At 36.2% G+C, this 23,882-nt stretch overlaps 1 protein-coding gene across 1 annotated transcript in view; it reads right to left on the minus strand.

Annotated features, from left to right (window-relative positions):
- STK32B (serine/threonine kinase 32B) overlaps window positions 1-14,490 on the minus strand; it is a 227,830-nt gene extending 213,340 nt beyond the window's left edge. The window contains exon 1 of the mRNA XM_063457772.1: window positions 14,023-14,490. Within this exon, the coding sequence (XP_063313842.1) occupies window positions 14,023-14,074 (52 nt within the window). The 5' untranslated portion in view covers window positions 14,075-14,490. The remainder of the gene's footprint in view (window positions 1-14,022) is intronic.
- Window positions 14,491-23,882: the final 9,392 nt, after the last annotated feature.

The following is a 23,882-nucleotide window of genomic DNA, read 5'->3' on the forward strand; positions in this document are numbered from 1 at the left end:
TCTTACAATTTCTCACCTTGAATCTATTTTAGGTCAGGCGCTCTGTGTAATGTATTGACCACAATAAGTATACCTGTGATATCTAGTATCCATAGATAGGAGTAAATAGAGGCAATGTAACTAAGAGTAATACCAGGCAACTTTAATGTGTAGTGATTTCATAAAGAGATTTTTTTTTTAATTCCTATAAAGAAATATGGATTCACCTCTGACCCCACCTTGCAGATGTGGCTCATAACAGTCTTGTGTTCAGTGAAGCATTGACAATCACATATTGAATCAAACACGGCTGATGGATTGTGATTTTTCCACTCAGCATAAACTATGTTTTTAAATAACATATGCATTCTATCAAACATTTATGGATTAATAGTAGAAATACTCACAGAATAATAAATCTGGTTCTTGTTTGCAATCATGTTAAACCAGTTATATAAAAACCAAAGCCAGCACTAAAGGTGGATGTATTGAAGTAGTTGAGTGTTGTTTAAATTCATAATTTGGAGATCTATATAAAAAAATCAATAAATTCCCACTAGCCTACCAGAACGCGGCTCATCAATATTTCTGCTTCAATATGGGGTAATCAATCAATGGTCCCTTCACTCTCATTGATTGATATACTTCCCAAAAGGAATCTATTATACCTTTTATTTTACTAGATGCTTATAAAACAAGCATTCAAGTGAAATTTGTAGCTCACAACAATTGCAGTTTCTTAGTCTGTCCAATAACCCTATTTATTTCAAATTACTTAGGAGTTATATAAAATCTATCATGTTGTCTGTTTCATTATTGTGCAGTGTATACGGCAAGTTAGTTAGTTTAAAACGACACACTGTATTGCTAGAATTCCTTTCACTGCAACATTAATACTGCTGGTCACACTTGACTGAACACGGGTTCACTCCTCAGACAGGCAAATATACCTGGTATCAAGATTAGCTCCCATTAGGGAACCCAAGCATCTTGTATCTGAACAGAAAATAAAAAGAATAGTCTCCTGAAATATTAGAACGTTGCATTTAAACGGGTAAATTATAATCTACCATTTGATAATTATCGATACGTTAATAGCTGCTGATGTTGAAGTTTTAATAATTTATTAATATTAGATCAGTTCAAACGGCAGCTATGCCTTACATTAGAATTGTACACAGTAAATAGATTTGAAAAAAATATTTTAAGACGGATGAATTTTGACCTTTTATGGCTCATCCACAGTTTGTTAACAAAAAAAGATATAGGAAAACAATTTAGATGAACCAAAAGAGCACGAAAAAGAAATATTATGTATATATGTTACAGTACAGGCGCATTTTCCTGCCATTTGGTTCACAGATCAAGTGAGAAACAGTAACTAATAGAGGGGAAAAAGAAGGGATAGTAAAAAAAATCTTTACTTATGTTTAAAAAACTCTCAACCCTTCAAGTAGCATTTTATTGTGTATTCCTCATTCTTGGGTCCTCTACCAGAAGTCTGGAAGACTGAATGTTCTGGGTAGTATCTAAGCTGTTCCTAGAACTGCACTCTTCTCGACAGTAATCTCAGATGTTCCACCTCAAATCTGCTGAAGCCACTCTCCCATTTTTGGGGTCACAGCCCTGAGTGCTCCTATCACAACTGCGACTACTACTGCCTTCATTTTCCACATCCTTTCTAGCTTTTCTTTTAGTCCTTGGTATTTGTCCAACTTATCATGTTCCTTCTTCCTGATGTTAATGGGTATTGCCACATCCACCACCACTGCAATCTACACTTCCTTGTCTACCACCACGATGTCAGATTGGTCATTGCTTGCTTGTCTGTCTGGATCTGAACGTCCCAAATACCCTTTGTGGTATCTCCCATCTGGACTTAAGCACATCTAGCCCATATTCTGTGTATATTTTTCGGTACATAATCCCAGCAACTTGGTTGTGCATCTCAGTGTATGCTGTCCCTGCTAACATCTTTCACCTGGCTATGTGCTGGATTGTCTCAGAGGCCTCTTTGTACAGTCTGGACCTTGCATCCTGTGTGGCTGGGTAGACCCCAGCTTCTATTGATCTGGTTCAGAGTGCCTGTTCCTGTGCTGCTAGGATTGGTGCCTCAGTGCTTTCTTTCAGTCCTGCCTTTTCCAACCACTGGTAGGATTTTGTAATGCAAGCCACATCCTACTATGTGCCAGTTCATCTTCAGAAGCCTTCTTCGTGATGTGCTTGTGGATGCTCTGTGTTTCATTCAGGACCTTGGCCTTGAAACTTATCAGGGCTCTACCTCCTCCTGCAAGGTGGTATACAAACTCTGGATGCTGGATTTCAGGTGAAATCTTCCATTTATAGTGAGTAGTTTCTGGCTAAGAGTGAGTAATTTTCAGCCAAGACAAGACCTGGTCACCATGGAGATCAAGATCCTCGTTATGAGATCAAAATCCTCCCTATGAATGGAAGATTCCACCTGAAATCTAGCACCCAGAGTCTGTACACCAGCTGGAATGAAGGAGGTAGAGAACTTTGGGTCACATTATTATAGTGTAAGGAGTAGACCTTCCTTTGAGGTACACCTTTTTATGTGGGGACATTAAAAGGAGCTTAGGAAACACTTCATATGCCAGTTTCCCATATTTTCTAAATTATACACAAGAGGGTTATAGATCCTCTGTGATAATAAGGGTTATAGATCCTCTGTGATAATAAGGGTTATGGATCCTCTGTGATAATAAGGAAAGTTCAGTGGCTGGTATAATCTGCAATGTGAAACTGCAGTGTATAATACATGCTATAAGAAATCATTTTTATACCCTTTTTAACATTTTCTTTTATTGGCACTTGTAACTTGACTTTATATATTTATATACGATTTAAATTGTAATAATGTTATTATTATTTTTTAATACTGGCACAGTATTTTAGGGTGTTAAACATACATTTCCCCCCAAAAAATGAATGTTGCATAAAAATATACATTAATAGCATGTTTTCAAATCTTTCATGAGAAGCATTTCACTGATGTACTTAAACCCTATCTTCCTGCCCCAAAAAGCAATATACCTAATTGTTTTGTCACTGGCTTCCAGATGACATTAATTTCCTTCTAAAGCAAGGTCAATCTCCAACATAAAATTGCCTTCTTACACAAACTTCTTACACATGAAAAATGTTCCTAGAAAATTGAACTTTGGGTGTATTTTTCTTAACTGTACATAAAAGAAGGTGCTTTAAAGTGGCACCGACTCTAACATTGTATTTCCATAAACAAGCTTAAACTTATATTCCAAACAGGCCAGTGTTCTTTAAATTCAATTAAGCTGTAGTACATTTTTCTTTTGTTTTTTTATTACAGACCTGGAGATTTTTGAAGAAGCGGCCATCTTGGAATTGCATTACAATTTTATATTTTCAAGATCTATGTGATAAATTGCATTTGCTCTCCTCTTCGATTACCATGGTGTCAGAGTATTTCAGAAAATGGCAAACTAGCCTGACTTCTAACACGTGTGCTGGGTGATAGCTGCTGACATCATAAGAACATGAACACAAGACGGACAGGAAAAGGAGAGTGATTTTTGGATGGAGAGGCACTGCTTCAATCCAAACATTAATTAAAATGGCAGCACCCTTTAGAAAAAAAAATGCAAGAGTCCCTGATGAAATTGTAAGTAAACTTCTAATATAAACACTTAAAGAAAAACACTCCGAGTTATAAAAACATATATATATATATATTATTAGTGACAGTTTTCATTTAAACTAATGAGTGCGCTTGAGTGGATATTCATGAAAGGGATTGGAGTAGGGAGATAATACGTCTAAGTTCTATATCATCTATTAGATTAATAAAACCAGCGAACTGTTATATGGTTATATTGATACAGCTTTTCTTTTTCATCTGATGTAGATTTTCTTCCATTTTCATATTATGTCTGTTTTATTTCTTTATTTTGGTATATGTGTATATTTGGATTTTTATGTTTTCTTCAATAGCCCTGAGGTCTTTTTGACCTTTCCGTGTTGCAGAATCTTTAAAGTGAAGGATATGAAAAGCTAAAATCACAATGAAATATGCAGGTACAAAACCATCCCTAGAGTTCTGTCAAGTTGCCAACAGACATACAATTTTTATTGAAAATATTCTATTGTAAACTAATATAGACTTGGCAATCAAACTGTAGTTCGCAAGGAGTAGAAAGCTTTTCCATCTCCTATATTTATTCCAGCTTTTATATTTGTATTTTGCTTATATTCGAACATTTAAAAAATGCATACAGTATTAAAGAAACACCATAGAATGAGGAATACAAAGCTGTATTCCCAACGCTTTAGTGTCCAGGACCCTACACCTTTCCAGATTACCCCATCCACCCTTTCCCGATGCAATAAAAAGTGTTTTACTAATTTGTTTTCTGGTGTGATGGCTTCCTGAACGCTGGTCACTTGTCGGCCTCCTGTGATGTCACAGAGGAGGCATGGCCTCCTCCATCATTGCTCAATCAAATACTCTTCATGGAGCATGCAGGATTTCTCCATATGAAAGCACTGCATCAATGTTTTTCTATGGGACCTCTGCATCACGTCACAGAGTTTATTCGGCCAGTGCAGCGGAAGCGCCTTTCCTTGCTGTTGAACTGACAGCCACTGGAGGTGGACTTAGCCCTGCAATGTAAACAATGCGGTTTCTAACAAAAAAAAATGCACTGTTTTCATTGCATGGTAAAAGGACATGGCCACAGTATCCAGACCACTTTATTCAGATGAAGTGGTCTGCGTGCCTTTAAGCACCAGAATAATAAAGGAATTTAAAATTAAAGGGGAAGGCAGATTTTAGTTTGATTGTTTATTTTATATTTACCCTGCTCTCTCTTTGTATGTAAAAGTATTGCTGAGGACCGGGGTGCCTGGAAACCACATAACTACTTAGTCCTCAAGGAATTCCACCCGTCCAGGATTTAGGCATTTCCTAATTCTGTAACTATGGCGATACTGGCAAAGATAGACACTAAGGGTGCCTTGGGGACCTGGTTGGTAGGCACTTCTACAGGCAGTAATGTAGCTGCTCCAAAGACGGGAGTGTCCCATTTATACCTGGCTACAAACCTTTTATACACTATACACTATCTACATTGTATGTGATTCTAGTTAGCATATTTATAAATTTAGTAAGCTAACGCGTAATTTGCATGTCAACATAACACGCATGTAAGTTGCATGTCACCACAACACGCACGCAGCTCCTAGTAGATCAGATTACTCAAACTTGCACATTCAATTTCTTTGCCCGGCCCCCTGTGTTCCGAATATATGGTGGGCCAGGAAAGGCTCCTGCATTTCTAACCGTGCCCAGATAATTTACTATACATTTATAAAATGTATAGTAAATTATCTGGGCACACCTCCCCTACTATGTTTTACTCATTTTTGTATGCATATTCTTTTGTATACCATACATTTTTTAACAATATTTATTTTAGCCCCAAATGATCTTAAATTGAGCCAGAGTTCATTAGAAAGCTTCCTGTTTATTTCTTGAATGCAAATGTGCCGAAACTTCATGTTTTACATTTTGATAAAGGCTCTCCTACTGGACCAGTACATGTATTTTTACCTACATCGGCAAAGACACATTGTTGCTATTCCTGCTATTCTCCCTCCTCCTCCACACTTTTCTCTCTACTTATACTTTTCACTCCTAATTTGAGTAATTCCAGAGAACTTTTGTGCACTGTCTAAGAAGCCAATGTTAACTTCTGAAGGCTAATGGTAGTCAGAAATGAGTCGTTAAATAGAGGGCATCTGCTCCCATAGAGAATAACGGGAATTGTTAGCCACTACTTAGTGACTGGCTTTCAGCAGCAGCAATCAGGAACTCTCTGTTGCTACCTCTAATATTTTGCCGTCGGTAAGCATACGCTATTTGCTAAAACTAATGACTGGCATTTTAGTAGACTTGTTATAAGATGTGATATTTCAGTGTAGGCAAAATATATTTTACGAAAATGATTGAAATTTCCAAGGTCATAAAGTTTTTGCCCACATATACAAGATTTCCTAATAAAAAGGAGTATTTTTCTAGGAGAGAAAAACTATATTTTCTGTTAATGCTGCCTAAATTTGTGTCTGGTTTGGCTGACTACAGCCCTTGTACTTGTAGTCTAAAACAGTTAAGTGGGTGCTGACTGCTCTGAGTTTTAAACATATAGCTACATATTTTTATGACCTATTAGTGTACTTAGGCACTATCAACATCAGCGTAACTGCGTTGAATTGTAAAAACCAATATGAACCTTGATTCTGGTAAAGAATATCAGAATTTACTCTTCATACTGATAAGACAAGAGCTTAAAGGAACACTATAGGCACTGAGGCCACTTCATCTCAATGAAATGGTCTGGGTGCCATGCCCCCCCTGTTTTAACCCTGCAGCTAAAAACATTTATTTGCAGGGTATAATGATTCTAGTGGCTGTTAAAATAGTACTGCTACAATAGCAAAGTAAAACTGCAATTTCAATCCTATGGGAAATCATTAGATTGGTTGAGATCATCAAACTCAATGTTCTCAAACCAAGTAGGTGAAACTTTCCTGCAGAGACCAGCACAGCAATAGAAAAAAGGTAAGTAAAATACTTCTCCCTGCAGCTGGGGGACAGGTACCTAAACATCCAGGAAATTTGTATTCCAAACCCTATAGTGTTCCTTTGACATAATCACTTTGTAAGGTACTAGGATGACAGGAGAAATTAACTTGAAACTGTGATGTCATCGATCTTATCAATTTCGCAAGCTGAAGCAAACCAATCAAACTAGACATTTTCCACTATTTCTATAGCATTTATTTATATTAATTAGCCCAGTGTTAGACAGTAGTTATTTTTGTTTGCATAAAATATAGTTATTGCAATATCTTTCAATATACCTTTTTTTCCATTAAACCTTATCAGTAAAATATATAATTAGATTGAACAATGACTGTTTATTGGATCTGATGCTGAGGTTATTAGAAGAACAGAGATAGTTGGTTTACCGAACCCGGTTAAGCCAATTATCTCCAGGAAAGAGGACTCTGTGGAACTGGTTTTGGGCAGAAAAGCCATGCTTCAGTTGGCCACAAAGGACTTCGACCTAACTTTTAAACCAGTGGAGGGAATTGTCTGATTTTTTAGTATGATTCTAAAAATGTAAGTTTTATGTGAATGTGATGTATACTTTTAAAGTTATGAATATTGTGTAAAACTGTGTATTTTTGCTGCCTGTGATAATTACGTTAGCCCATTATGTTCAGTAATTATATCACAGAGGGGAAGATTTTGCTGGAATGAATGGGAGTGTTTATCCATGTACTACTGTGATTGGTCAATGCTACATTTTGTCCCAGTTTTCCACCAGGTCCCCTAGGGGAGTGTCCACCTGGTGGGAGACCTGCAAAAATACCAGGCAGGTAGCCCCATTAAATCAGACCACTGCTTGACCCCTCAACACGGAGCCTTGTCTCGTTCGTGGGGGGATTTGATTGTATGCTGTTCCAGTTCAACTGCCAGGAAACCTTTCGGATGTTTTTTCCTGTTCGGCTGTTTACAGCATTTGTATGGTTCCGGTTCGGGAGTTGGAGCATTCGTATGGTTTCCAGTTTGGGAGATTGGTGTATGGAGTAGCTGCCTGTATATCTGGAAGGGAATATCTCCTAAACGGCTTTTAACCCCTTTTATGCCTGGGGGGTGCCTTTACAGGCCCTAAATCAGAATAAGGGGGGGGGGACCTATTGTCTTCCGCCCGTGGCCCCCACCCCTGAGCGGCAGGTAGGGGCCCTAAAGTAGAATAAGGGGGGGACCTATTGTCCTCTCCCTGGCCCCCACCCCTAAATTAGAATAAGGAGGGGAACACCTATTGAGTCAAATATAAATATAAAAAAGTGCATGACAGCTACAGACGCATAGAAATATATCAGTTAACACTCCGCTAAATTACATATTTACTGCCTTTGAAGCTGTTATATGTTCAGGTGAGCCTGCATGTCAAGTTCACTTTCAGAGGCAACTGTACATGTTCTGATCAAAATAAAGCCTGAAATTTGCACTATATGTCTGTTCAACCATAATTTACCTCTTTTGTATTAAGTCTACCCACACTTATTATATATCATTTTGTTCAGGAGAAACAGGGCTTTCATTTCACATCAAATATTTATAAATGAAACATAATTTGATATGAATTAAATATAAAAAAGTGTGAGAAATTAAGAAATGTTATTTACTTTGCTCTGCGCTGCATTTTAACTGTGAATGTCATAATACTGTTAGCTTTTACTGCAATAAAATACACATATTTGGGTTCAGTGATGTCTCACGAGTACAACAGGGCCCCTCCATTTACAGGTTTTATGGGTTTTGGAAGTTTATAAGTTCAAATACAGGGCTTTCCCCTTTTCTGTATTTACATATTGAAATTTGCCAAATCGGTTATGTTGCCTTTGAGACCGTATGGAAACCCGGGCATGAAAATTAATGTAATATTTTTCGTTCTTTCTGTGTCTTTTTCCAGTTGATTTAAATATCTCTTATGTTTGAATATTCTTGGGTAAAAGGCTCGACATGTTAATATACACCTATATTAACTAATAATACTAATACGCAATTTGACTTACAGTTTCTTCAGGTTTATTATTAGAGTGACAGATACATAATAAAACAATAAAGGATGTTACAGGATAATGGATGTTCAACAGCAGATGGTAATTGCTGGACTTCTGAAGGGAGAGTTACATTGTTACATAGCTGTACAGGAAGAAGAGCCAAGAGAGAGCGAGAGAGACCTCGTGTCCCTTTGTTCAGTTACTATATAGATGTGCCCATACTGACATCAGACTAATTCTAGCCATATAAGGACAAGACCCCCAATCCACATTACAGAGTTCTCAAACAAGAAAAATGTGTGACTGATACCATCTGTTACTCATGCCAATCTAGACATCCATACTTAATCAATAGAAACATAGAATATGCAAAATTCTACAATTAACCCTATCATAGCATACCATGTGCAAAAGTCAATAACCCAAGGTATTCAAAATTGGGTATGTCCAGTATTTTTTATTAGCCACTTAGTCACAAACACTGGCCAAAGTTAGTGTTCATATAAGTTTTTTGCATATTTTACACAAAAGCTGCACTTTCACACAAAAGCTGCACTTTCACTGATAATATCATTTTCATTTTCATATATGTGTATCCAGCAAAGTTTCCCGGGTACAACAGTAAGTAGCCTTGTGTACAGGTGTTATGGAGTCTTGGAAAGTTACAGGGTCTTGCCAATTTTAGTTTGCCAGATTGACAACAGCATGTCAAAAGAATGTCTGCATTGACCATAATACAGTAAATACTGTTGGATCATAAATTTCTAAATGTTTCAGAGCAATCTCTGTAGTGAAAATCTAATGAAAAGAGGCATATGCTCCTTCCTGATTATTGATTTGGTATTTTTGAAATTTCCTTTACTTTATGGTAAAGGAGTGAGCTGTTATTTTCTGGACTTATGCAGACATTAAATGGGTGTAAAGAGGTCCTGGCAAAGAAATGTGTTCCTCTAGAAGCTGGTAAGTATTCCTTGATTATAAATGTAGTTAAAGGAACATTGTAGGCACTTTAACAACTTCATATTTTGAATGTGCTATAGTGAAATCGTCTTACCTTTCCTGACATTGGCATGGAGTTTGGAAGGGAAAGTGATAAGGTATGAGAAAAAAAAACAGACAGTACAACATGGCAAGCATTATATGATATTATTATAACTATAATCAAATATAGATAGATAGATTCATGTAAACGTTTTGCATTATATACCACAAAACTACACCTTCTACACTGACATAGAATAACTGTAGCTGTGTACTATATTTTGTCTGATAACACATACTTTTTCTTAATTTTCTGAACAAAAACGGAAATTAACAGTGTAAAGAGAACCAAATTTACCATAGATGCAATTTCAGTTTTTCTACTGCTGTGATGATATATTACACCAACAAATATACAAGTATTTTCTTAAAAGAAAGCTCAGCATCTTGGCTCCAACTTCTGATTATTTCCCTGGGCTTTGTGGTTACCTTTAGCAATCTTTGTGCCATCTGACCTGTACTCTCTCTCTGTACTTAACTATTCTATTTCACACAGAATCACACACGATTCAGCAAATCATGGTCACCCCTCCCAGGGGGTAAAAGCCTATCAGCAAGATCGAAAAGATATTCACAAGTGAAATGTGTTTATTGATGTTTGCTTATGTTTTACCACTAAACCTACCAGGATTATTCAATAAAGTGAGAACTTTGGAGAATTCAAGTGAATTTAAAATGTATGGCTAAAATAGTCCTAAATTTTAAATTCACTTTGATTTCCTGACAATTCTTTTTTTTTTTTTAATAATCATGCATGTTCAACGTGTCCAAAAAGAAATCAAATAATGCATTTTTATAAACCTATAGGCTACAAAAAAGATTTTGAAAAACACAAATCTAACATATCTTCCACAGTAAATTATGGCCATTAGAACCTTTGCTGTTGTAGGATGACAACTCCCAAAAAGCATCTTTGCTTAGTTTTACAATAGTTAGGGATCTGAAAATATGAATATAAATCCAAAAGGATAAAATTAGGATAAATATAGCTCATCTGAAAACCATTCTTCTATTCAGTAAAAGTCACCTCTTGGCTATTTTGCTGTACCTTTTGCCAACTGAGTTTTTAATTCTCTACAACTCTGAGTTTAGTGAATAAATCATACTGACATTCAATTGGATCCTTATGACAACATCAAGCAGTTGCCCTGCTTTGAAAAGTGGATTTTGTGGTTGCATTCTTTCCGTGTACCAAGTTGCTGATAAAGGTGACTGTTCCATTCAATAGAATCTGTCCACCATCCCCATTCATACCTTCAAAATTAGATCAAATGTATGTGTATCCTCAAAAAGGCCTAACATGGAAAATACAATCACAAATAATGTATAAAACTTTAAAATCCACCTGATGTGCAGGAACTCTCCATTATTATTATTATTATGATTTATATAGCACCAGCAAATTCTGTAGCTCTGTACAATGGGTGGACTAACAAACATGTAATTGTAACCAGACAAGTTGGACACACAGGAACAGAGGGATTGAGGGCCCTGCTCAATGAGCTTACATGCTAGAGGGAGTGGGGTAAAGTGACACAAAAGGTAAGGGTAAAGACCTATCCTGAAGACTTTTTGAATTTTAAGGTAATGCATACGATTGTAGAATGAATGAACACCCACCAACTGTATATTTAGAGTTAGAAAAACAGGTAGTGACTTTGGAAATGGTAAGGAGTGATTAGTAGACTAGGGGATTGTGCTTCCTTTTGTCAAGAAGAATACTTGGGGAAATAATATGCTGAATCCATTGGTCAAATAAAATAGTTTCACACAGTTGGTGACCATGGGATGGTACATCCATTGCACCATCAGAATTTGGGATGAAGCAAAGTAGTGAAACAAGGTGGAATGTGTTCTTATTCCAACAGTAAGATGAGGAGCTGATTAAAGGTATCGCCACATGCAAAGGGAAGTCTTGGAGAGTTTTAAAGCATATGGTAGACTCAGCTGATCCTTCATAAGGATAAGATGTGTGTTGACACACTGCTTTCAGGCTTTTCACACATTTAGCTACACAGATAAATATTGCTATTTCACAAATATTAATATAGTGAAAACAAATCATTGGCTGGAATAAAAGGCATCATCGCCCACTTTGTTCTATTAAGGTTTAATGTTATTAATGATGTAGCGCACAAATCTCATTGCTCACAAATATGATATGTAACTGTTTCAGTGCATGCCATTGCTCCCCAAGATCAAGCAACCTTTCATGCTAATTGGAATGTAGAGAATATTCCATGTGGCTGAGTTTTAGAAACCTACATCCAGTATACCCATATATTAAAGCTTTCACTAGTATTATGTTCCAAACATTCTACAAAATCCAAGGAAACTCAAGACCTAATGATCCCTGAAATTGAAGAAGACTGATTTATCAGGCAGTTATGGAACATGAGATTGATAGAGACATTGGTTCCCTAGATACAAAGATCTCAATAAAAAATCATAATTGCAACTATGTGTTTCTCTATACTGCCAAGGGATATATTTAATAAAACTTCGAGTTATACGTCTATTCTCCAGCCAAGTCTTAAATTGGGTTGAGGTGAGGTCCCTAAATGAGGTGCAGGGTCCGAATAAACTTAGAAAGACGTAGTGTTAAGGTAACAATAAGAAAAAAATGCAGGATTTTGTTTTCAATATTTTTAAACCATTACAGGTTAAAGTAACAATTACACAAAATATTTCACATTTAAATGATTATCATGAAATATCCATGTGATCATGCCTGCCTTAACCTACAAAAAGTGTGTCTGAAGGTTTAGCTCAATTCCAAACGTAGAATGATAATAGCATTGCTATTGACTTTCTCTACTTTGTCATGACCATGAATATAGAATTGACACCAAAATAAAAAAAACATATGTAAATACTAAACAGACATATTGCCACTTCTATGGAGCTCTGCCATGGTCAGTTCTTAGAGCTCTGGCCGAGTTCTTGTATATTGATCTGGTGGTGGGTCTATGAGTTTATTATTTGTTTAGAATTTTCACAACTAGCATAGAGTTATAGAAACAATGGTGTGCATATATATTTAAATGTGAATCACCGTGCAATGCATTTCTCTGTGCCTTCCAATATTCTTTATGTTTATTCATCAGAAAGAAAACAGTGGTGAATTGTGAAATTAATGTAGTAAATGTAGCCAAAAATTGTACGACTGAAACGCAACTAAATTGGATAATGAATCTGTCTCACTTATTTTGACCTAGATTTTTACAAATCTTTAAGTTCGCAATGATTCACTAGTGAATAACTCCCTTAGAATGCAAGCTCTGTGCGTTTGCACGTTTAAATAAAATACAAATAACCAAGCATTAAATGACATTTCATGGATTCATCTGATTTATATATAGTTTAGACCTTGCATATGTAATAAGCTATTTCAGTCTCTTCGCCGTGATACAGGTAATCCGTATTATGATGTCTCGCTGACCTCTCCTATAATCTCATGGGATTGCAGAGCAGTGAAATCACATTACAGTGCATTCTGCACACCTATATTTCACCTTTATTCCCATTGGATATAATGTATTCTTCATTAATGCATCCTTTGTGTAGACAGAACTATGACTTTGTTAATTAGAAGAAATGCAATCATTTGACTCTTCTTGAAATATGTTATATAATTTACAAATAATCATTATACATCTAAACTACATAAACATTAATTAACAGCATGAACTTACTGAAAGGCACAAAAAAATCTTATTAACAGCCTAAGGATAGTTCATTCTGCTGTACCTGTTTAGAAGTGTATAGAATGAATAATAATTCTTAACTTTATTACACTGTAATAGCCTGTAGGAAAATAATGCTATTATAGACTGGGCTATTGTATTGTGTAAAAATACTGCAAACCAGGTTTCAGAAAATGACTGATAACACATGGGCAATGTTTTCATTCAGCTGCCTGTATAGCCCCAGCATGTGTCATAAAATATCACTAACAAGGTAATTTAACTTTTCAAAACTATGATAAAGTATCTATAGAATTCAGTGTTCCAGGAGAGCTGTGCCCAGGAGAATCTCAAAATAATCACAAAGTGTACATTATTTATCAACTAAAAGTATCCTATATGTGAATGAGCATGTTAGTTAAAACTACCTTCCAACCATCCCACTGCTAAAGTAAAGTAATTTAACCTGTCACTTGCCGGGCATGTTAGAATAAAGGTTACCTATCAATAGATCTATTCTGTATGATACAGAGAGGGCTGTGCATTAGCATTAACCCCTTGTGTATCCGATGTCAATCCTTCTGCCAACTCAATAGGATTAAAGACACCAAACACAGGCAGCCCCAGACAGCCTTCAGTAAGAATTTCAGCACCAGACCAGACCATTGTACAGTGGACAGCTCCTTACCATCCTCATTCTCATCAAACACTGGAGTTTTGTGGGAGTTGTTGGCACCCATAATATAATCCACAGAGTCTTCAGCATCCCAGACAGAAATAACCTCAGTGTGAATGATCACCCAGCATCAGGTAAGAGGAAAAATATAATCCACTGCAAATATTCATTGCACTTGTTTTGTTTGTAGTAATCTCACAAGCAGGACAGAAATGCAACCCAGGTCTCCCCTTGGCCAGCTAATCACACTGCTGGCTGCAGCTTAGAATTGCAAACAGGAGCCTTGACAGTCTCTCCAATCTCCTCCTGTTGATACTCAGTCCAGGACTGATGTGTTACATCAGTAGCAGCTGTATGCCGGCAATGCACTAAGGGTGGGCTGGGGAAATCCTTTCTGTGCTAAGGACCAACCTAGGAAACGTGACAGAGCCATACTGGCTGTCACACACAGCATTGCAAACTTGCTGCAAATAGCATAGTAATTCACTGATCAGGAAAGGAGAGAGATTCTGAGAGGGAAAGGGAAGGGGGTGTGAGGGATAGAGAAAAGGGAGGAGGGGAGGAGGAGAGTGGCAGAGATCCAGGAATAAGACACACAAACAGCAAGGTGTATTAACATATCTCCTGGCAGACAGCACAGACAGAGATATAAGAAGAGTTACTTTTATAGAGCAATCTTGGGCCAAAGTTCTGAAAGTGGAGCAATCAGCAAAACATTAAAAATGGACCTCATGAAATGTAGCTACATGTATAATGTTAGTGAAATTGTTCTTATACAAAAACAAAACCCGTCAAGTGCACATGTTTTAAATCAGGGATACATCGAATTATCAAGAGAGAGTTATGTTTTTTTATTTTGTTGCAAACAATAAATTAGTCGCTACCTAAAAATCTTCCACAAAATAAAATCTCATTTCAAATAAATCTTTAATCTCCTCCTGTCCAGATAATGTAAAATACCTGGGGTTTGAAGTATAAATGATTGGGGAACTGGGTCTCTATAACCATTAAAGGGTCTCTGGGGATACTGGGGGAAAAATGTTTTTTTACCCTGCTGGGAGATTTACTGATTTTTTTTTTATTGTGTATGTGTTAGCTTTACTGTGTGTTTTATTGTAGGGTCTATTTACCAATGTGAGAATTCAAAGCGAATTTAAAATTTAAGGTCTGAAGTGGAGAAATTCTTTAACTTTTTTGAGTTAGGCTACTCTGGCTTCAGATTTGAAATTTACTTTGAATTCACTTTGTATTCTCACTTAATTATATAAATAAATAAATAACCCCATGGTGGGTCGGCGTCAGATACAAATAAAGCCTAATATCTGCAAAATAAATTCAAGCAAAATTAGTAAAATAAAAAATAAAAATGTATGATCATAGCACAGCTATTACCAAATTAGATCAGGGATGAAATCTTATCTTCTCACTGTACCTTCCCAACAGCAAAGCCTGCCACACAAAAATTTGGGATTGAGGGAGCTGATGTTAAATTATTTCAAAAGCTGTTTTTTTTTTTTTTTCCCCCAATCATGTCTATGTACAATCACACCAGCAGTACATGTGACATTTCGTTGTAGAGATGAATTGATTTAAAATAAGAAACAATTACTCCCAGACACAATCACAGCATAAGTACATTGTGTATTATATCATATCTAAAACTGTACAGTTTAATATAAAATATAACATTACAAATGCAAAACAGAGCAATGCAAGTCTTTGTTATACAAGAAGTGTATGAACACGTATATGGCATTAACTGCATGCCACTAAGAATTGTAAGATTCTCTACTAATTACACCAGTTATTTTCACTTCTTGCAAGAAAGCAGTTCAACAAAACCTAGAACAGCACTTCCCCCTAGTGGCTATTTATGAGCATGATACAATGCAAACAGCAACAGAGATCTTCAATAAGTCTATGCATATCCCAGTCATTGTGTAGAAATAAAAAACTAAATATACACAGTTTTATTATATGCATAGTAATACAGCTTTAAAACACTATGTAAATCCATAGGTGAAATGTGTTTACCCAAGGGACTGTATTAGTACTTTCCATAGCTGCCAATTAAATTGTTCTTATTGTTAAGATATTGTTGTTTAAAACATCTAAATACAAGATATCTCATATGGTCAGTGTAATCCATAAAGAATGCTCAGAACAGCCATGTTGTCCTTGTCTAGCTTGTTAGATGATTGTTTTGGGGATTCTCCCCTTATACTGCTTCCAAAAAGACTATTCCACGTTTATAGTACATTGTTTGCAGAATATTGTTCTTTGTCAATACCTCTCACTGAGCTTAAAGTTTTTTGTGTATAAAACCAGGTCTCAAAATTTCCACTCGCAAAGAACTAATGGAAATTGGGTCCAGGCGAGTTGCGTCGGCAAGCCGCATGCTACGTTTGACATGAGGGGGTGAGCTACTCCAGGGTATAATTTTGTGATTAATTACAGCTTTTCCCACAACCAGAGTCTAATGAAGCTGCACTGCTCTGTGTTACACAACCCATGCAATTCTACTGAAGATAAGGACTTCCCACTGATGGAAGTAAGTAAACAAGGGAAGGCCTCATTCTGTTTTTTGTAGAAAGGAATGAGCAAGTGATTATGAGAAGGGTAATGGTCTCTTCACACGCATACACCCCTGTGTTCACACATATATCCCTGTAGTTACACACACATAAGTCATGGATATACATGAATTAAACATTAGAGGTGACAAGTAAGCAGGATAGAAATTCAAGAAGGGAATAGGAACATAAATTAAGAATTAATCTATGCTGAGATGTCATTACTCAGGTTAATCTTGGGTGTATGTGTGGGTCTGTGATTCTGTTTGTGCATGTCTGTGATTATGTGTGCGATTGTGTTTGTGTATCTCTGTGGTTAAGTGTGTGTGTTGTGATTATATGTGTTTATGTATGTGATTGTGTGTTTAGGTATTTGTGTTTAATGTGTGTGTATGTGATTGTGTGTGCATGTGTGTCTGTGGTTATGTGGGTGTATGTATGATAGTGTGTGTGTGTATATATATACACACACACACCTATTGTGTTATTGTGTGTGTGTGTGTGTGTATAAATGTGTATGTTTTTAGTAGATGGCTCCCTTATTTGGTGTCCTTAAATTTTGCAATCCCATATAAGGATAGCAAATAAGAGAGTTATCTATTAAACAACTGAAAGATTAAAAATTAAGAAAAGGGCTTTTTAAATGTTGATCTTTTTTTTTTATAATTTTTTATTGAAAAATTTTGTTTTTATAGTACAAGACAATTCAAAATGCATACGTACAGTCATACATAGAACGTCCGATTGATATAAATAAGTCGTCTTATAAATAAAGTGGATTCATATAAATATCACAATCAGACGAATGTAAAAAACATAAAAAAAAAAAATTTAATCTTTAAAGAGCCAGGAAGTCATTAATATGACATAAACAAATGTCTGCAGCCAAATAGTAAAAAATAGAAAGGAATGTATCGGTGGAAGCAAACACTGATTTAAATACATATGGTCCATGAGTTATTTTCAAATGACCAGATAGATTTACATATACCATACTTCCAGTTAATCAACCTAATAGAATTTATAAGTTACCATAAAGTAAAGAGCAATTTTGAAGCCAAGTTGAATACCAGTCTCTTTTATTTTGAGAGCGCTGAACAATTTTTGGTAATATCATTTTCCATTGTCAGTTGGAATTTAATTTTATTAATCAAGGAGATTTTCTGAAAAGAATTAGAGGATTTCCACTGTCTCGCGATGGTAATTTTAACTGCTATAAAGCAATGAATAGCTAAACAGATATAATTACGTGATTTAAAGGGCCAGTTCAAATGAAGAAGGGCCAAAGCTGGATTTTTATTTATATCGTTAAATGATGCCTCATTTAGAGATATTTCAGAAAAAATATTAAATGCCCAGGCCCAAAGTGACTTAAGTGCTGGGCAAGCCCTCCATATATGAATGTGTGTACCAGAATAGGTACCACATCTCCAACAAGTAGAATCTTGGGAAGTGTACATTTTGGCCAATCTTATCGGGGTGTAATACCATCTGTGGAGTAGCTTGAAATGACACTCGGTCAGGTTTAGGCCATGAACAAATTTGTTTACAAGAATTATAGAGGAAAACCAGTCGTTTGGAGAAATCTCTAGATTTAATTCATTCTCCCATGTTTTAACCAGTTTATAAGGGAAGGTGTCTAAACCTTTGAAAAGCGAATTAGCAACAGAAATAACCTTGGGTACGGTTTGAAAACAAAATAAGGTTTGCAACTCTTTAGCCCAAGGAAAGGAAGATTGAATAACATGTTTCTGAATAGAATGTTTAATACGAAGGTAAGTAAATAATTCTTTAGATGGTATATGTAAATTATCCACAATCAGTTGGAAGGGCAGAATATTATCACCCTGCATAATATCCGATAGAATGAATGTATCTTTGTTAGCCCAGTGTCTCAATGATAAATCCTCTAAATTATTTTCTAATATATTTAGTTTACATGTTCTGGGAATTAGATGAGTAAAACCCAAAATTTTCTTAATTTCAGCCCATGTTTCCAGGGACTGAGCCAACGCTATTAAACAATTAGGCAAGTCCCTAGAGAGCTTCCCAGGATCTGACCATACATAAGAATAAAGTCTAGAAGCATGAAGAGCTTCAGATTCCATATTATACCATGGTTCAGAAAAAAAATGTGGTTCTTGTAAAGTGTATATTTGTCGGATAGTATTAGCATAATAAAGATTAGTAATATTTGGAAAATTAAGCCCTCCCTGAGACAATTTTTTAGAGATGTTTTTTCGACTTATTCTAGGCTTTTTATTTTTCCAGATACATTTATTAATGGCAGATTGGATCATTACTAACCAAGCCTTAGGGATTTTAAAAGGGACCATAGAGAACAAGTACAGCAATTTTGGTAAAATATAAGAATTTATAATGTTGATTCTACCTGTCCACAGAGTTTCTAAGTTTTTCCATTTTCTTAAGTTTTGATTCATATATTTCATTAGATGCATAACATTCCTCTCCATTATGTGAGAGGCGTTAGCAGGGAAACTGAGACCCAAGTAATTTATTTCTCTATCAGTCCAGAGAAATTCAAATCTTTTAGATAACCTTTCAACCTGGTATGAAGCCAGGTTAATGGTTAAAGCAGTAGATTTTGAAATATTTAACTTAAAATTAGAGATATTTGAAAACTTATCAATTTCTTCCATTAGTGCCGCTAATGAATCTTCCGGAGATGTAAGGGTAACCAAAGCATCATCGGCATATAATGCAATCTTAATGTCATTACATTTCGTAGGGACCCCTTTTATTAACTGATTATTTCTGATATTGTTTGCGAGAGATTCAAGAGACAAAACATAAAGAACAGGTGACAAGGGGCAGCCCTGTCTTGTTCCATTTTTAAGATCGAACCAAGTCGAAGTAATATTGGGGCCTACGGTTCTAGCCAAATGTTGATCTTTTAGATGTTTAGTAGATTATTCCCTAAGTTGGTCGCCCTTATGTGAGATTTCCATATTTAAAGATACCAAATTAGGGTGCTGTTTAGCAGATAGCTCCGGTATTTTGTGTCGTTAAATATGGCAAACCCACATAAGGATAGCAAATAGGGGAGTTATCTTCTAAACAAATATCGAAGTTAATAGGTGTCAGCCAGCCCACAATAAGAAATCTGGGTGGCTAATGTGAATTATATGCAAATTTGTTGTCTGATGCACAGCATGCTGGCATCAGACAAAAAATGGTAGCACATTACCTTACCCAAGTTAAAAGTTTTAGTGCCCTCCCAGTTTTGACTGTTTTGTATCTTATGTGCCCCCCTATTTATTGTTCCTAGAGTCACCACTGTGTGTCTGCATGTGTGTCAGTGTGTGTCTGTGTATCTGTGTGTGACTGTGTGTATACATGTGTATATGTGCATATGTGAATACATCTCAGAATCTCACCAACAATACACACAAATACACCCATGCATTTCAACGTCAACACTGCATACAAACTTAACCATTATATTAAACCACACCACTACATTCAAAAACACACTACACACAAAAGCATGCTTGCATTCAAATGCCAACACTACATACAAACACACCCCTACATTCACTCAAACATACTCCATACAAAAACATTACATTCAAACACACAAACGCTGCTCAGTGCTAAATATATAAAAATAAGACCGGCCCCGGGTGACAAATGCTCTAGGTGCGCCGCTGATCTTGGCAGAACTGTTATTTTACATGTGTGATTGACATCTATGGTATTATGTCAATGTGGTACTTTTCTCTCTAAGTATCTATAGAAGTAAATAAAAACAGATTTTTTTACATGGTTATCCATTTAACTAAGAATTTCCACAAATTCAATCAAAATGGAAAAATCTTTTGGCAGATTTTTAAATTCAGATTTAATTCTCAGTGAGTGTGGCAGGGTGTTATTATTATTTTTATTATTGGTATTAATATAGCGCCAACTAATTCCGCAGCGCTTTACAATATTATGAAAGGGGTATATTTACAATAAATGAGACAATTACACAGTGACACATGAACAATAGGTAGATGAGGGCCCTGCTCAAATTAGCTTACAGTCTAGAGGAGGTGGGATGCAAATACACAACAGGACAGCAAGGCTGACAGCCACCAAACAAGGTGGAAATGTAGCAGAGCTAGAGGTGAGAGTGGAGTATGGCTCTTTTAGGAGAGTGAGAGACAGATATGGATAAGTATACATAAGTTACTCTTGGAGTCCATAAGCATTTCTGAAAAGATGTGTTGGTTTGTAAGTGTGACGGTGTTAGGGGGTGAGTGTGGCATGGTTGGGAGGCTGAGTGTGACTGGGTGATGGGGTGACTGTGGCACGGTGAGTAAGGCGGTTGAGTGAGACAGGGAGGTGGCTGAGTTTGAGCGGATGACTGTGGCAGGGCGAGTAAGGAGGGTAACTGTGGCAGGTTGAGTGACATAGGGAGGGGGCTGAGTTTGAGTGGATAACTGTGGCAGGGGAAGTAAGGGGGGTAAGTTTGGCAGGTTGAGAGAGACAGAGAGGGGGCTGAGCAGGTGTGGCAGGATAAGGGGGGGGGTAAGTTTGAGAGGGTTAGAAAGGTGAGTGTGACAGTGTGTGTGGGGTAGGGTTGGAGGGTACGGTTGATAGGGAATGTGAGTGGGTAAAAGTTGGGCATGACTATGTATGGGGGCTGAGTGGAGGGGTGACAGTGTATGTGGAGGCTGTGTTTCCAGTCCACATACACTGTATTGCCCTTTTAAAATTTATTTTAGATCTGTCCCCCTCCTGCTTTCCTCTTGGGAATGGATGGGGCAATAATTCATTACCTGGTGATCCAATGGTGGAAGTATCTAATCTGCCCCTCCACCAGGGGCAGGAAGATCTTAACAAGCTTAACAAGCTTAACAAGATCTTAACAATCTTCAAATACTTTTCCAGCCACAGAAGTTATAGGTCTTTAATTTCCAGGCAAAGAAGCTGAGCCCTTTTTGAATATAGGAACAATATCTGCCTTTCTCCAATCCTCCGGTATAATTCTTGAAAGAAAAGCAGCCTGAAAGATTAAACAGATTTTCTCTTATTTCCACACTTAGTTCCTTAAGTACTCGTGGGTGAATACCATCAGGCCCTGGGGCTTTGTTTACATAAACTTTCTTTAATTGCTGCAGCACCTTGTCTTGAGTCATTCAGTCATAAATGTTCTGCAAGGTTTTTTGAAGCAAACATTTGCATATTTCTTGCCATATGTTCCACCTTCGTATATACTGAGGAAAACTAGTTATATAAAATGTCAGCCTCTTCCTGATCTTCATGTACTATCACACCCATCTCTGATTTTAAGGGTACCTATACTTTCATTATTTGTTGTTTATTTTTAGAATTTATGTACTTCAAAAATGCTGGGGGTTGGTTTTGCTCTTTTTGGCTATCACTTTCCCATTTTCCAGTTTGGCCCATCTAATTGCCTTTATTGCATACATTATATCTGATTATATGCATACATTATACCTGATATCTGATATAGGATTCCTCTGACACGCCTGATTTAAATGTGTCAAATGCCCTTTCTTATTTTTTATTTCTTGGTTTACCTTCCACTAAGCCATATTGGTTTCAATGTGTACCATTCTAATATTTGTTTGAAGATATTCAATTTATCTTCAGTGTTTTCTTCACTAAAACCCAAAAGCAAACACACACACCCCAAAAGGATAATGTAAACACAAAGTGCAAAAAAAATTGAAAGGTATTGTGGTGTAATTACCACATTTAAGATATATATATATATATATATATATATATATATATATATATATATATATTACACAAGGTTCATCTACATTAAAAGGATTTATTAGAAGGCAACAACACAATACTATAAATTTATCACAAACACAGCCCATACCCAGAGAGCAACAACCTTGTTTAATCTATCTATATAGTAATCCCCTTTCCCACACGTTTGATCTCACCCACGGTTAGGCCTTCACATTTAGTAATGGCTCACTGCTGCAAGTTCAACATCACATCCACCAAGGAAGAAAAGGAAGCAACAGACAGTAACATAGTTCACCATGATAAATATTAGCCCATGTCTGCTCAGTAGCACAGCCAAGAAGGAACAGGGAGGGATGGAGATAGGGGGAAGTGGTTCTCTCTTTCCTGACTTGTAAAGGTATTGAATTACCCGATTACCATATCAAAGGGTAAAGCTTATCCACCTGTAAGAAAGGCATACATTAGCTTGGTCACATGACCCCTGGTCAACATATTAGTTTGATGACAAAATGTCACCACAGGTATTACTCTTACAACACTGTAACACCTTAGATATTTCAGAACTCCTCTATGCTCTTACAAAACATCATAGCAACGTAATATCTACAGGTATAAAAAATTAAACATATATAGAGTATTACAGTATGAATACCAAAATGTATTGGATTTAATGGTTAAACTCACAAGGTTCAAGTAATTAAAAAGGCACTTCAAAGGTCAAATGATTCCACCCGGAGTATCTTCATCTCATTTTGGAAGACGTGGAAAAAAACAAACAAACCGAAGGTGTTTTTTTCCATGTTTTCATGAGATGAAGATACTCCAGGTGGAATAATTTGACCTTTGAAGTGTCTTTTAATTACTGGAACCTTGTGAGTTTAACCCTTAAATCCAATACATGTTGGTATTCATACTGTACTACTCTATTTATGTCTAATTTTTTACACCTGTAGATATGTCGCTATGATGTTTTTTTTCTTCACGAATGACTTCATGCCAGCCAATGAGTTGTACAGCTGTCCCTATCTTATTTAAATTGACCTTTTTAAAATATATGTTTTAGTACAGCCGATGTACATTTGCTTATGTGTTGGCCTCTAGGTAATATGCAGATGTTATTCAGGTGACAATTAGTGGAATAACTCTCAGTGCTAATGGGCGATGAGGCATTCTGTGTTAAATTTTTAGCAGTTTAGCAAAGTATAGATAAAATTATCTCGCAATAAAATATATAGTATTGTTGTTGGATTTTTTTTAAAACAGTAGAGTCTGAACATATTCTTACAACAACAAAAAAAATTAAAATTATAATTCTCTCATTTAACAGTTTCCAAGCTTGAACATGCATCGTATAAGATGTAATGTTGGTATAGTGTACTTGACAGCTGCAATTCTTTTCATTAATTTAATCATAAAATGTAATTATTTTCGATCTTTCAAAGTGATTGACAGCCAGTAGTCCCTTACCAATGGATAATGTTACCAAACTGCTGAGTGAAAGGACAAATTAACAAAATTAGTAATATGTAAATATGACTGCCAGTTTGATTTTTCATCGAAGAG

The sequence above is a fragment of the Pelobates fuscus genome, chromosome 6 (genome assembly GCF_036172605.1).
Source record: "Pelobates fuscus isolate aPelFus1 chromosome 6, aPelFus1.pri, whole genome shotgun sequence".
Lineage (NCBI taxonomy): Eukaryota > Metazoa > Chordata > Amphibia > Anura > Pelobatidae > Pelobates > Pelobates fuscus.